We start from the raw sequence: 13,878 nt of genomic DNA, 5'->3' as shown, positions 1-13,878 counted from the left end.
TCTCTGAAAAGGCTGATTCGAAGGTATTTACAATCGAAAGTGTTTGGTGTTTAGCACGTAGAGCTGCATTTTGTTGTAATATTTGAGAAACTTGTTCTGTGGTGCATGAAATGATGTTCTCTGTTGGACCAGCCTTAGCTTCCCTGTTTGATTGTGGAATGTAAGTGATGGTTTGGGCTGTTGATGGTCCAAAACAATGGCGGTACTGATCTGCTTTCTTTCTCTACAATCTGTGCTACCCGATATGGCGGCAGTGTGCCACTCCTTGATGCAGTTTAAACTGAGCTATAAAGCTGAGAGCTCTCTTTTGCAAGGCAGCCTATCTTCCAATGGGTACTTTTGATAGATGTGTCTGGTTGGTGGGAGGAGGTATGATCTTCACATCCTCAAGATGCTTTCTCAACTCATTTTTTTTTGATTCCTGGACACTCAATGGCTTGGCTTGAAATTAAAATTTTTGGCAAATTTTTTTCCACCTCAATGGAAAATGAAGCCCGATTTAACGAGCTATCCTTTCACTAAAAGTCTCTTTTGCACTCCTTGTGGGGACCTACTTCACCCTTCTATATTTTCGTAGCACCTCGCACGACCTGAGGATGATACCAGTGCCCTTCCAGTCAATGTGGCTCTTCAGAAATACAGGCAAATGGTGCAACAGTTCATGACCAGGCTGCCAGAAAGGGGCAGCTTCTGCCAAGCTTGATGATGCAATTCACACCATGCTGTGTGTTTGTGATAATGGAAGCTGCAGATGCTGGAGAATCCAAGATAATAAAATGTGAGGCTGGATGAACACAGCAGGCCCAGCAGCATCTCAGGAGCACAAAAGCTGACATTTTGGGCCTAGACCCTTCAACAGAGGGTCTGATGAAGGGTCTAGGCCTGAAACGTCAGCTTTTGCGCTCCTGAGATGCTGCTGGGCCTGCTGTGTTCATCCAGCCTCACATTTTATTATCTATGCTGTGCGTTTGTCCTGCCTAGATGTGGAGGTGCCAGCGTCGGACGAGGGTGGGCAGGGTCAAAAGTCACACGATGCCAGGTTACAGTCCGACAAGCATTCGGAGCGCTGTTTAGGGCACTGGACACCGAGTCACGGTAGTGCCTGCAGCAGCAACCATGTCTGAGTCACAGGGATCAGTGTTCCATCCCCTCTCTAGGGCTTCATGCAAACAAAATCATGGCTCAGTTCAGGGTTTGAGGGAGTGCTGCACTGTTGTGGGCGGGCGGTGTGGGGCTGTCTTTTGTGGAAGAAGTGAAACAGTGGCCCATATCTGCCTCTGATGTAAAAGAGCCTGTGACGCCATATCAAAGATAAACACGGGAGTTAGCCCCAGTGCCTTGGGCATATTTTAATCTCTCAATCAACATTGCGGCAATGGGTTATTATCATGTCTCGGTTTGTGGGAGCTTCCTATGCATGAATTAGCTGCTGTTTTCCGTACAGCGATTACAATTGAAATGTGCCTCATTGGTTGCAAAGTTCTTCGGGGATTGGATTGTCAAAAGGTGGTCCATGCATGAGAACCTTCTGCTGAGACAGAATTGCTGAGGGGCATTAAAGTACGCATTATTCCCTCAGAACTCCTGTTGCAGTTCTGAATCATTTTTGTTTTCCTCGCTGATTGTAAATAAGGAGCGTTTAAAGGGGTCGAAAGCAACTTGACAGATTGGGTGCAGCAGGGACACCATCCCCAAGCTTGGCAGATGCTGCCCCCTTCTGGCAGCCTGGTCATTGCGGCATGAACTGTTCCCAAGTTTGCACCGTTTTGACCACACTTCTGAAAACTGTAAAGACACTGGGGACATCCTGGAGCCGTGCAAGGGCGCTACAAAAATGCAAAAGGAGGAATGGGGAGTGAATAAGGGGCTTGTCGTGGAAGGACATCTCGTTAAATCAGGTTTCAGCTTTGCATTGAGGTGGAAAAGTTTGCCAAGAATTTTAATTTTAAACTGAGCTGTGGAGTGTCTAGGAAACAAAAAAATAACAGTCAGAGCTAAGTTTTCATGAAATCCAGGGGTGTGAGCACAGCATGGGAACAAGTTGCCTATGAACAGTCTGTGAGCTGTAAGTAGAAATAAAATTTACCCCAACTCATCCCCTCCCTCAAAACCACCTTCCCTTTTTCTTCATTGTAGTGAGGGTAACCTCAGCTCTGTTGCTATCCCAGTTGGTGGAAGGGGGTCCCTGAGAGTACAGTAGTTGGGGGCAGGGGTTAGTGTTTGAGGCCTGGAGGTGGGGAATGCAGCTGGTCACTCTTTTCACTTTCATCCTGAACAACGTTATGCTCCCTCACATTCTCACGGCCCCAAATATCCCCTCAGAGCTGCCCTGGCTCTCCCTTACTGATCAAAGATCTATCTAACTCACCTTGACTAATCCCCATGACCAAACCACCCACAACTGTGGATCAGAATTCCAGTATCAACCTCTGAGTGAAAATCCTTCTCCTCATCTCCACCTTCAATGAGAGACTGTTTCCTAGATTCCATACGCCCCGAGCAAGAGAAATGTCTTCTCATCATCTACCCTGTCAAGTCTGCTCAGGATCTTTATCTTGAAAAGGTCATATTTCTGGACTGAACCAGCTCAACCTTTCAACAAAAGATATTCTGTTTATTCTGGGATCAGTCACATTCTCTGAATTGCTTCCAATGCAATGATACCCTTCCTTATGGTAAGGACAACAAACCTATTCACAGAACTCCAGGTCTAAACAGTTGCAGGCATACTGCCCAACTTCAATACTCTATTCCCCTAAAACAAGCAACAAAATCTTATTAGCCTTCCTTATCTGTTGATGCATTTACATACCATTGTTTTATGATTCATGTACCAGGACACCCAGATCCCTCTGTACTATGGAGTTCTATAGACTTGTACCATTCAGATAATATATTGCACTTCTCTTCTTCCTGTCAAAATAGAAATTTACATTTTTCTGACTATACTATATCCCATCTGTCAATTATTTTGCCCACCCTTTAATCTATCCATAACCCTTTGTAGACTCTTTAAGTCACCTTGAAAATTTAAGTTCTTACTATCTTTGTGTCATCAACAAATTTAGTGACTAGACAGTTGGTCGTTCATCTATGTCATTGATATTAACTGTGAATAATTGAGGCCCAAGTACTGGTCCCTGTGGCATTCTAATAGTAACAGCTCGCTAACCCTGAAATGACCTATTTATCCCCTTCCCTGTACCTGTTAACCAACTAATCTCTCACCCCTCCCCCCTACACCATAAGCTCTTATTTTGTGTAGGAACCCTTTATATAGCACCTTATTAAATGCCTTTTGGAAATTCAAATACACTATCACACCAGAGTCTGCTTTGCCCACTTTGCTGGCTACTTCTTCAAAGAATGAAAATGAATTAGTTCAACACAATGTTCATTTCACAAACCATGCCTCACTGAATCAATATTTTCAAATCTCTGGATGTCTCTTTCCTTCAAAATGGATTCAATCAGATCCCTATGACAATGTTAGGCCAGCTGGCTTATAGATTGCTCCTTTATTCCCCTCCTCTCTTGATTGTTATGTACAATGACGAATCCATTGTCAATTGTTGGAAAAACCCATCTAGTTCACTAATGCCCTTTAGGGAGGGAAACTGCTATCTTTACCTGGTCCAGACTACATCCATTTCCCCAGACCCACAGCTGACTCTTAATCACCCTTCAGGCAATTAGGGATGGGCAATAAATACTATCTAGCCAGTGATGCCCTCATCCTGTGAATGAATTTCAAAAAATATTTCCCAGCACCTTTTCCTGAACAAATGTGATTGTTCCAACTTTCTTCTTCCTTTGTTCTTTTGGTTTTTCTACCACTGTTAGTAACTTCTTTTATCTGTCCAATTCTACAGTGCAAACAGCTGCAAAATAATTTTTCAATCATTTTTCCTACCAGTGTAATGTTAGTCTCACCTTCTAAGGGACAAAACTCACCTTAGTTATTTTTTGCACTTTTAAACATTTGAAGAAGCTTTTACCATATTTTTTATATTTCTAAATAGCTTTCTCTCATACTCTATTTCCTCCCTTTTATATTAGGCCTTCATTTCTGGCTTCTAAGCCCAATTCAATCTTCAGAACTATCGCTGACCTTCACAATAACCTATGCCTTACCTTTCAATGGGATACTGTCCTTGGTCACAGTTGATTGATTCTCTCATAGAGCCTTCCTTTTTCAATGGAATATATCTTTACTGAGAATGATGAAGTATATAAAAGATGAGTTATTAAGTAGCTGCCCCTGCTTCTTTCTTGTCCTATTTTTTACACATAAGGGGCCCCTGATTTACAAACATCCACCTTACAAAGGTTCATACTTACAAATGCACTCCCATACACATGTATGATTTTAAAGACCCAATACTTGAGCATTTCCTGGACTGCAGAGCAGCTCCTTTACATTGTCGTACATTGCATTTTGACTTGCATAAAAATTGCCTGGGCAGTGCGGTGGCTTAGTGGTTAGCACTGCTGCCTCAGGGCTAGGAGCTTGGGTTTGATCCCAGCCTCAGGTGACTGTCTAGGTAAAGTTTGCATATTCTTCCTGTGTCTGCGTGGGCTTCCTCTGGGTGCTGTGGTTTCCTCCCACAGTTCAATGATGTGCAGTTAGGTGAATTGGCCATGGGAAATTACCTATCAGTGTGTAGGTTAGGTGCATTAGCCACAGCAAATGTAGAGTTACAGGGACAGGGGACGCGAGATGCTCTTTGGAGGGTCTGTGGACTGAATGGCCTGCTTCCACACTCTGTAGGGATTCTATGATTGGACTCCAGAACAAAGCCCATTCACACCCCAGGAACTGCCTATGTTTCCAGTTTGCTTTTGCTAGCACTGTCCTCAAATCCTTGCAGTTACTTTAAATTGAAGGTACCAGTCTTAGACCCACACTGCTCCTTTTCCAACTGAATGTGAAGCTCTGTCATGTTATTACCACTGCTGCCTAAAGGCTCCTTTAGTCTGATGTTGTTAATTAATGATGTCTCATCGCCAGTGACCAGAGTTTAAATAGCTTGTTTCCTGTTTGGCACGACAAAGTACTGATGTTAGAAAGTTTGATCTCCCTAACCCTGCATGAACTCATCTTTAAGGCTGTCAGAGATAGACAAGCAGTTCTGGTCACCACACTCCCAGAAGGGTGTGGATGCTTTGGAGAGGGTACAGAAAAGGTTTACCAGGATGTTGCCTGGTACAGGGAATTGTAGTGATGAAGAAGGGCTGGGCAGACTGGGTATGCTTGAGGGGGCGACTTAATAGAAGTTTATAAGATTGAGAATGGCATGGATGGAATGAAAAGTGGAGGGGTCAGTTAGTAGGGAACATAGATTCAAGCTGCAGTGGGAGAAGTTTAGAAGGGATGTGCAAGGCATGTTTTCCATACAAAGGGTGGCGAGTGCCTGGAAAGTGCTGCGAGAGGATGCGGTGGAAGCAAACACAGTAGCAGCATTCAAGAAGCACCTGGATGAATACATGAATAGGGAGGGAATAGAGAGATGCAGATCCTGTAAGCGAAGGCAGCTTTAGTAATGGAAGGGCAAAATGTGTCGGCGCAGGCTTGAAGTGCCAAAGGTCCTGTTCTGTGCTATTCTTTGTTTTAGGTGTGTAAGCAGATCATGGAAAGATATAAAAACAATGCGGTTGTCAATATTGACTGGGACTCACTTAGGGCCAGGAGAATTTGTAGGTGCATCCAGGGCAATTTCTTAAAACAATCTGTAGATGGTCTGACTGGGGAACAGGCTTTACTAGACCTTTCACTGGGGAATGATCCTGGCCAGGTGGTTAAAGTTTCAGTTGGGGGAGCATTCTGGGAACAGTGATCATAATTCTCTATGTTTTAAGATAGTTATGGACAAAGATAAGATAGATCTTTGGGTGAAAATGCTATATTGTGGGAAGTCTAATTACAATAGGACTAGGCAGAAACTGGTGAAGTTAGATTGGAGGTGGCTGTATGAGGGTAAATTCACACCTGACACGTTGATTAGATTTCAGGACTAGCATGTTCATGTGAGGATGAAAGGTAAGGATTACAAGATTTGGGAACCCTGGATGACAAGAGATAGTGAAAGCTAGAAAGAAGCACATGAAAAGTTTAAGAAGCTGAAATCAGACAAGGCCCTGAAGGAATATAAAGAAAACAGGAAAGAACTTTAACCTAGAGTTAAGGGAGGGCTTCAAGGGGCCATGGATGTCCTTTGCAAGTGGGATTAAAGAGAACCTCAAGGATTTTATATGTATGTTAGGAGCAAGAGGGTAACTAGGGAAAGAGTATGTCCACTCAAGGACAAAAGGGGGAATTTCTGCATGGAGCCAAAGGAATTGGATCAGGTCCTTAATGAATACTTTGCATTGGTATTCACCAATGAGAACTAAACAGATATAGTAAAATTAGGGAGGGGTATGTGTACATTCTGGGGGATGTTGATCATAAGAAGGATCTAGACCAGTCGGGCAGAGAAATGACAGATAGAGTTCAATCTGGACAAGTATGAGACGATGCATTTTGGGAGGTCAAATGCAAGAGGAAAGTGTAGAGTAAATGGCAGGACCCTTAAGGACCATTGATATACAGAAAGATCTGGGGGTTTAAGTTCATAGCTCCCAGAAAGTGACAACACGAGTGGATAAGGTGTCAAACAAGTGTACAGCGTACTCATCTACCTTGGTCAGGGCATTGAGGATAAAAGTTGGCAGCAGTATAAAACATTTGTTAAATTACACCTTGGAGTATTGTGTGCAGTTCTGATCATCACACTACAGGAAGGAAGTGGAGGCTTTGGAGAGGGTGGAGAGATTTACCAGATGTTGCCTGGATTGCTGTGTATTAGCTGTAAGGAGAGGCTGATAAACTTGGATCATTTTGGTAGAGTGTCATAAGCTGATAGAAGTATATAAAATTATGGGAAGTATGGATAGCATGAATACTCAAAGTTTTTTTTTGCCCAGGTTGACAATGTCAAATACCAGGGGGCATAGGTTTAAGGGGAAGTTTTTAAAGGAGATTTATGAGGAAACCTTTATATACAGTGGGTGGCAGCTCCCTGGAATGCACTGCCAGAGGAGGTGGTGCAAGCAGATTTGATAACAATGTTTAAGATGTGTTAAGATAGATGCACAAACAGGCAGGGAATAACAGAGTACAGACCACATACAGGCAAATGGCATTAGTTTAGAATAGTGTCATGATCGGCACAGGTTTAGTGGACCAAAGGGTCTGTTCCTGAGCTGCACTGTTCTACGTTCTTTGCCAACCTGATTCATTCACTCTATAGGAAGAATAAAATTATTGCAGTTTTTTTTACAAGGTTATGTTATTTTTTTTCTTAATACTCTGTCCTAAGGGTCTTATAAACTAGTGACACACAAGCGACCTCCTCTTTTGCTGTTACTTATCTTGATTAAACTCATTCTGGATGTTGATCTCCTAAAAGCAAGATCATTACTCACCATTGTGCTAACACTGTCCTTAACTAATGTGGCTCCCCCACTACCTTTTCCCACCTTTCTGCCTTCCAGATTGTCAGAGACCCTTAAATAATTAGGTTCCAACCTCGGTCACCTTGCAACGAACTCTCCGAAATGGCAATGAGGTCATGCATGTTTATTTTTATTTATAATTATGTTTGTTCATGGGATTGGAGCATTACTGGCTAAGTCAATGATTATTGCCCATCCTTAATTACCCTGGAGGTGGTATCAAGCAGCTGCAGTGCTTCGGGTATATGGGCACACACAGTGCCCGCACGGAGAGACTTTTAGGATTTTGACCTAGCGACAGTGAAGGAATGGTGATCTATTTCCAAGTCAGGATGGTGCATGGCTTGGAGGGGAACTAGCAGGGGCTGGTGTCCCCATGTATCTGCTGCCCTTGTCTTTCTAGGTGGAAGTGGTCATGGGTTTGGAAGAAGTTACTGCAGTTCAGGGTGGTGGTGGTACATGCTGTTGTACTGAGCATCGGTGGTGAAGGGAGTGAACATTTAAGGTGGTGGATGGGGCACTGACCAAAGGGGGTTGCTTTTTCCTGAATGGCGTCAAGCGTCGTGAGTGTTGTTGGAGGTGCCCCCATCCAAGCAAGTGGGGAGTATTCCATCACACTTGTAGATGGTGGGGAATTAGGAGATGAGTTACTTGCTGCTGTATTCCTAGCCACTGACCCGCTCTTGTAGCCACTGTGTTAATGTGGTGAGTCCAGTTGAGTTTCTGGTCAGTGATAACCCACAGGATGTTGATAGTGGGGGATTCAGTGATGGTAACGCCATTGAATGTCAAGGGACAGTGGTTAGATTGTCTCTTATTGGAGATGGTCATTGCCTAGCACTTCTGTGGCATAAATGTTACTTATCTCCCATCAATTCAAGCCTAAATCTTGTCCAGATCTTGCTGCGCTTGAACATAGCTTGTTTCAGTACCTGAGGAGTTGGGAATGGCACAGAACATTGTACAATCATCAGCAAATATTCCTACTTTGGCTTCACTCCTGATTCTCATTGGCTCCAGTTTTGCCAGGGCTCAATGATTTATACTGATTCAGTTGTGGGCGTCACCGTCTAGGCCAGCATTTATTGCTTATCCCTGATTGTCCAGGGGGCAGTTAAGAGTTAATCACATTACTGTGGGAATTGAGTAACTCTCACCTCATCACTGGAATTCCAGCTGTGGTTGCCTATGGTTGGATGAAGGTAATGAGGTCAGGAGCTGAGACCGTGGGAGAGCCCAAATCGAGTGTCTTTGTGCACTTCATTGCATTGTCCCACTTTGCTGATGATCAAAAGTGTCAGAGAATTGTTACAGCAGAGAAAGAGGCCATTCAGTCCATCTTGTATGTACTAGGTCTTCAAATGAGCAAGATGACTGAGGGCCAACCTCCTGGCTTTACCGCAGTACCCTTGCATATTGTTTCTATTTAAATAGTCATCCAGTGGCCTTTCAAGGTGGCATGGTGTCTCAGTGGTTAGCGTTGCTGCCTCACAGTGCCAGGGACTTAGGTTCGATTCCACCCTCAGACTTACAGATTCTCCCTGTGTCTGCGTGAGTTTCTCCTGGCTGTTTCAGTTTCCTCCCACGATTCAAAGACCCGTAGGCTCCGTGGATTGGCCATGGGAAATGCAGTGTTACAGGGATGGGGTGGGGTGCTGTTTCGAAAGTTGGCATAGATTCAGTGGGCTAATGGACTGCTTCCGCACTGTAGAGATTCAGAGGCTTTGATTAAGCCTGACTTAATGTAATGAGTTTTGCAAGAAAGGCAGATAGATTTAGGATGTGTAATCACAATGGCATTTTTTACTGAGGGATAGGACTGGCAGCTCAATAATCCAGGTTAGGGAATCTTCAGGTGTGAGAGGGATGGATGATTAAGAGGAATGTATCACAATATTGACCAAAGAGTCAATTATTGCAATAAGGAGGGGTTATATCTTAGAAAGTTCCTCAATTGGGGCTGTATGAGAAGAAACTAAAAACAAAACAGGGGACAATTTATTTGCTGGGGGGCATACTTAAGCCCCTAAATTCTCAGGAAGAGATAGAATGACAGACAAATCTCAGAAGTGTTTAAAAAAAGGCATCAATAGTAGGCAAATGCAGCTTCCCCCAGTATTAACTGGGATTGACAAAGTGTGCTCGGCTTTGAAGGAGCAGAATTCTGAAGATGTGACCCGGAGAGCTTTATAGTTCATCGTGTAGAAAGTCCTACAAATGGCAGGTTGCCGTTGGAGGTAACTTTAGGGAACAAAGCCAGGCAAGTTGTGAATGTGGTAGTGGGGGAATATTTTGATGGTAGTGAGCATGATTTGATAAGATTTAAGGTAATTATGGACAAGAACAGAGTATGACTGGAAGTCCTGAATTGAGGGAAGGCCAATTTTAATCAGGTAGGTCAGCATCTGGCCCGAGTAGTAACAGCTGTTTGCAGGAAAATGCATATCAGAGCAGGGAGTATGATCTGGAAAATGCACCATCTGAAAACGTCCCACCCCATGTGTCCACGATGGTGGATAGATTAATTTCTGTCTTCGCGTCATCACTTCACCCATCTTACTGTTAGGCATTATGTGAATTCAGCAAAACGCTTTTTCTCCCCCTTTCGTTTAGTGCTGTTACCTGAATGGAGTTTACTTATTGGTGCACTGATGGTGGGAATCTGGAATACACTGCCTAGGAAGGTAGTGGAGGCTGGAAACTTTACAACCTTCGTAAAATATTTGGATGAGTACTTCAAATATCATAACATTCAAGGATATGGGACAAATGCAGGAAATTGGGATTAGCGCACCATTAGAGGTAGTTATGTCAGTGCAGACTTGATGGGCCGAAGGGCCTTTTCTGTGCTGTATGAGTCTATAAATCCATGAATTGAGTATGTCCAATAGTTTCTGTTTTGCCTTTGCCTTCAAAATAACTTTGTTCATGAGAGTCTTGAGTGTTTGCAATGATCCATTGGGGGAAAATTAAAAACACTAGGGATTTTCTGAAATGCAGAAGCTTGTCTGATGGGTAACTTCAGGCACTGGAAGGACGGGTTTCAAAGGATGGTAAGTTGCTGATTGGACTGGTCAGCTTATACGCAGTTTCTGTTCCCAGAATGCAATGGCACCGGCCAAAAGAGGCAGTGACATTCTTTACTGTCTTAGTCACTTCCATGAAGCTGTAAGTACCCATCTATTGCTCTAGATTCATTGGCCATACTCTTCATCATTGGGTGAAGACTCTGTTGTAAGACGCTGAGAAACAACGGGAGCTTTTCCAATTGAGTTTGCTAATTTTTGCAAATTGAGAGATGTGGAGTGATGGTGGAAAAATGAAGCTGTGATGTTGGACAGTCAGGATTTAATTAAGTAAAAACAGGAAGTGCGAGAGAAACTCAGCAGTCCTAACAGCATCTGCGGAAAGAGACAAACAGATGTAATGTTGAGTCCAATATGACTCTTCTTCAGTTCGCAAAAGTCGAGATGTTAACTCTGTTTCTCTCTCCACAGATGCTGCCAGGCACATTGAGTTTCTCCAGCACGTCCTCTTTTGATCTCACGTGGCCGGCACCCACAGTGTTTTGCAGTAAATCAAGTTGGGGCTGAATGGCCAGCTGGCAGGCTGAGAGGTATCTTTGTGCATTAGGTGGTGCAAGGACCTGAACCATTTACTGCTGACCATGGCTGACAGTGGGAAGTGCACCTCAGTGTGAAGCCTGGCAGCAATGCCCGCACTATGTGAGCCGAGCTCAGCACGCTGGGGTTTCCCCAAATCCCAGACCGTGACGGGGCTGTGGAAAAGGCCAGAAGTCAGAGCTTTGGGTTATGATGGATGCGGGGTGTGGGTCGTGGGGAATCTTGGAGACTTGGGCCTTTATAACAGAAGTGACCAGAAGGGCAAGACTTTGGCTCTGAGAAGCAAGCTTTTGGAGTTTGGTTGGTACAGATAGCGTCATAGAATCATACAGCACGGAAACAGACCCTTCAGTCCGACCAGACCATGCCTACCATGTTTCCCAAACTCAACCAGCCCCATTTGCCTGCATTTGGCCTCTGTTCTTCTAAATCCTTCCTCTTCACATACCTGGCCAAGTGTATTTTAAATGTTTTAACTGTACCTGTGTCTACCACTTCCACCGGCAGTCACTCCACATACGAACCACCCTCTGTGTGAAAATGTTTTCTATTTGACCCCTTTCAGATCTGTCTCCTCTCACCTTAAGAATATGTCCCCATTGTTTTGGAGTCCCTGACCCAAGGGAAAAGACCTTTGCCATTCACCTCATCCATTTTCCTCACAGTTTTATAAATCTCCACGAGGTCACCCCTCAACTTCCCTACGCTTCAGTGAAAAGTGTGCCAGACTGTCCAGCCCCTCCTTATAACTTCAAGCCCTCCAGCCCTGGAAACATCCCTGTAAGTATTCCCCCCCCCAAACGCTCTCCAGTTTAATAACTTGGTTCCTATGTGTTCGGGGAGCTCAAGGGCAGCTGGCATCGCTGGTCCAAAGGGATTGGGTTGATGGTGAGGTGCACTGACGCTCTTCTTTCTGTTGTGCCAGGTCGCCAACCTGCTGCGCTTGTTTCAGATTCCACAGATCAGCTACGCCTCCACCAGTGCCAAACTGAGTGATAAGTCCCGCTACGATTATTTTGCACGGACTGTGCCGCCCGATTTCTACCAAGCGAAGGCCATGTCGGACATCCTGCGCTTTTTCAACTGGACGTACGTGTCCACGGTGGCATCGGAGGGCGACTATGGCGAGACGGGCATCGAGGTGTTTGAGCAGGAGGCCCGTGCCAGGAACATCTGCATCGCCACCTCGGAGAAGGTGGGCCGCTCCATGAGCCAGAAGAGCTACGACGGGGTCATCAAGGCCCTGGTGCAGAAGCCCAGCGCCCAGGTGGTGGTGCTGTTCACCAAGAGCGAGGATGCCCGTGAGCTGCTGGCCGCGGCCCACCGGCTCAATGCCTCCTTCACCTGGGTGGCCAGCGACGGCTGGGGTGCCCTGGAGAACGTGGTGCGGGGTAATGAGCTGGCGGCGCGGGGGGCCATCACCATCGAGCTGGCCGCCCGCTCCATCGCGGAGTTCGCCACCTACTTCGTCAACCTCAACCCGGCCAACAACCGCAGGAATGCTTGGTTCCGGGAGTTCTGGCAGCAGAGGTTCAACTGCAGCTTCCGCGAGAGGGCCTGTGCCAGCAACACACTCAGGAAGGAGAGGTACCAGCCTGAGTCCAAGATCATGTTTGTACTCAATGCTGTCTATGCCATGGCCCATGCTCTCCACAACATGCAGCAGGCACTCTGTCCCAACACTACCAATCTCTGCGACAACATGAGGCCCCTCAATGGCAAGAAGTTTTACAAGGATTACATCGTGAAGGTTCACTTTGACGGTAAACACGGTCCTCCTTTGTGCTTCCCGGGGGTGGAAGGGGGTGGTGAGGGGTGGATGGTGAAGGGGTGCTTGCATTGTCATGCGTGCCTCGACCTCAGAGCAAGCCCAATGTTGCGTGGCAGAACGTTGCAACCCATTGTAAGGTCCCATGAGCAGCCCGGTGAGAAATGATAGGCCATTCGTTGTTCTCAGGGTGGATTTTGGTCTGGACAATCCCACCCCCTTCTTTGGAATAGTGCCCCAGACTCTGTCATGCCCCGCCTTTCTGAAAGGCCGCACATGCGTCAATGCAGCACTGGTGCAGTGCAGCTCAAAGGCTCTGACTGCGTGCCTTCAAGTCTCGCTTGTTTATGCCAATCCCTATCCTGTCCTCTTGATACTGTTTGGCCAGAGCTTGAATATGAGGCTAGACCTCAGTTCCAGAACATGGAAGTGGTTTTCAGTGACTCACTAGGAATCAGGAGACAGATAGAGAGGGTTAACATCTCAGTTATGACAGTACTGAATGAGCCGGACCTTTGTTATGAGCTGTCATTAAAATCTTATAAAGCAATACTTAGGAGAACCAAATCTCAAATGAAACAAATATAATCAACAATGACGCAACAGAAATATTTGGCCAGGCACTTCAATGATTCTAAACCATATGCAGTCCCTAACATTCTGCACCATCATGAGGCAAATGTGAGTTAACAAACAGTCAAACTGTGGTTGAGCTCAATGCAGACTGTAACTTAAATACAGACTCTACATTAAATGGTAAGTCAACAATCATGACAGTTCCCACTCAGATGTTAGTGGCACAATGGGTCATCAAATCTCAATAAAATTCTTCTTCTTTCCAAGGGATTCCAAGTCTTCAATTTTGAAGATCTAGCTTTGGAATGTCCTCCAGTCCTTGTCTGACACAGGATGCCTCAGTGACCCTTACAACTTGGTAATTCAACCGCTGCTCCAGAGATAGAGCTCCCCAGGATTCCTGAGAGGCTCACA

At 45.2% G+C, this 13,878-nt stretch overlaps 1 protein-coding gene across 7 annotated transcripts in view; it reads left to right on the top strand.

Moving 5' to 3' along the window:
• Positions 1–13,878, top strand: part of LOC125460255 (metabotropic glutamate receptor 2) — a 93,721-nt gene that overhangs the window by 35,593 nt on the left and 44,250 nt on the right. For 6 of the 7 annotated variants that reach the window (XM_059649525.1, XM_059649523.1, XM_059649522.1 and 3 more), the window contains one exon: positions 12,046–12,883. In XM_059649525.1, the coding sequence (XP_059505508.1) occupies positions 12,046–12,883 (838 nt within the window). The remainder of the gene's footprint in view (positions 1–12,045; positions 12,884–13,878) is intronic. The other variant, XM_059649526.1, reaches the window with a different exon arrangement.

Source organism: Stegostoma tigrinum, chromosome 11 (assembly GCF_030684315.1).
Source record: "Stegostoma tigrinum isolate sSteTig4 chromosome 11, sSteTig4.hap1, whole genome shotgun sequence".
In the NCBI taxonomy this organism is placed as follows: domain Eukaryota; kingdom Metazoa; phylum Chordata; class Chondrichthyes; order Orectolobiformes; family Stegostomatidae; genus Stegostoma; species Stegostoma tigrinum.
This window is presented reverse-complemented; position numbering and strand designations above follow the sequence as displayed.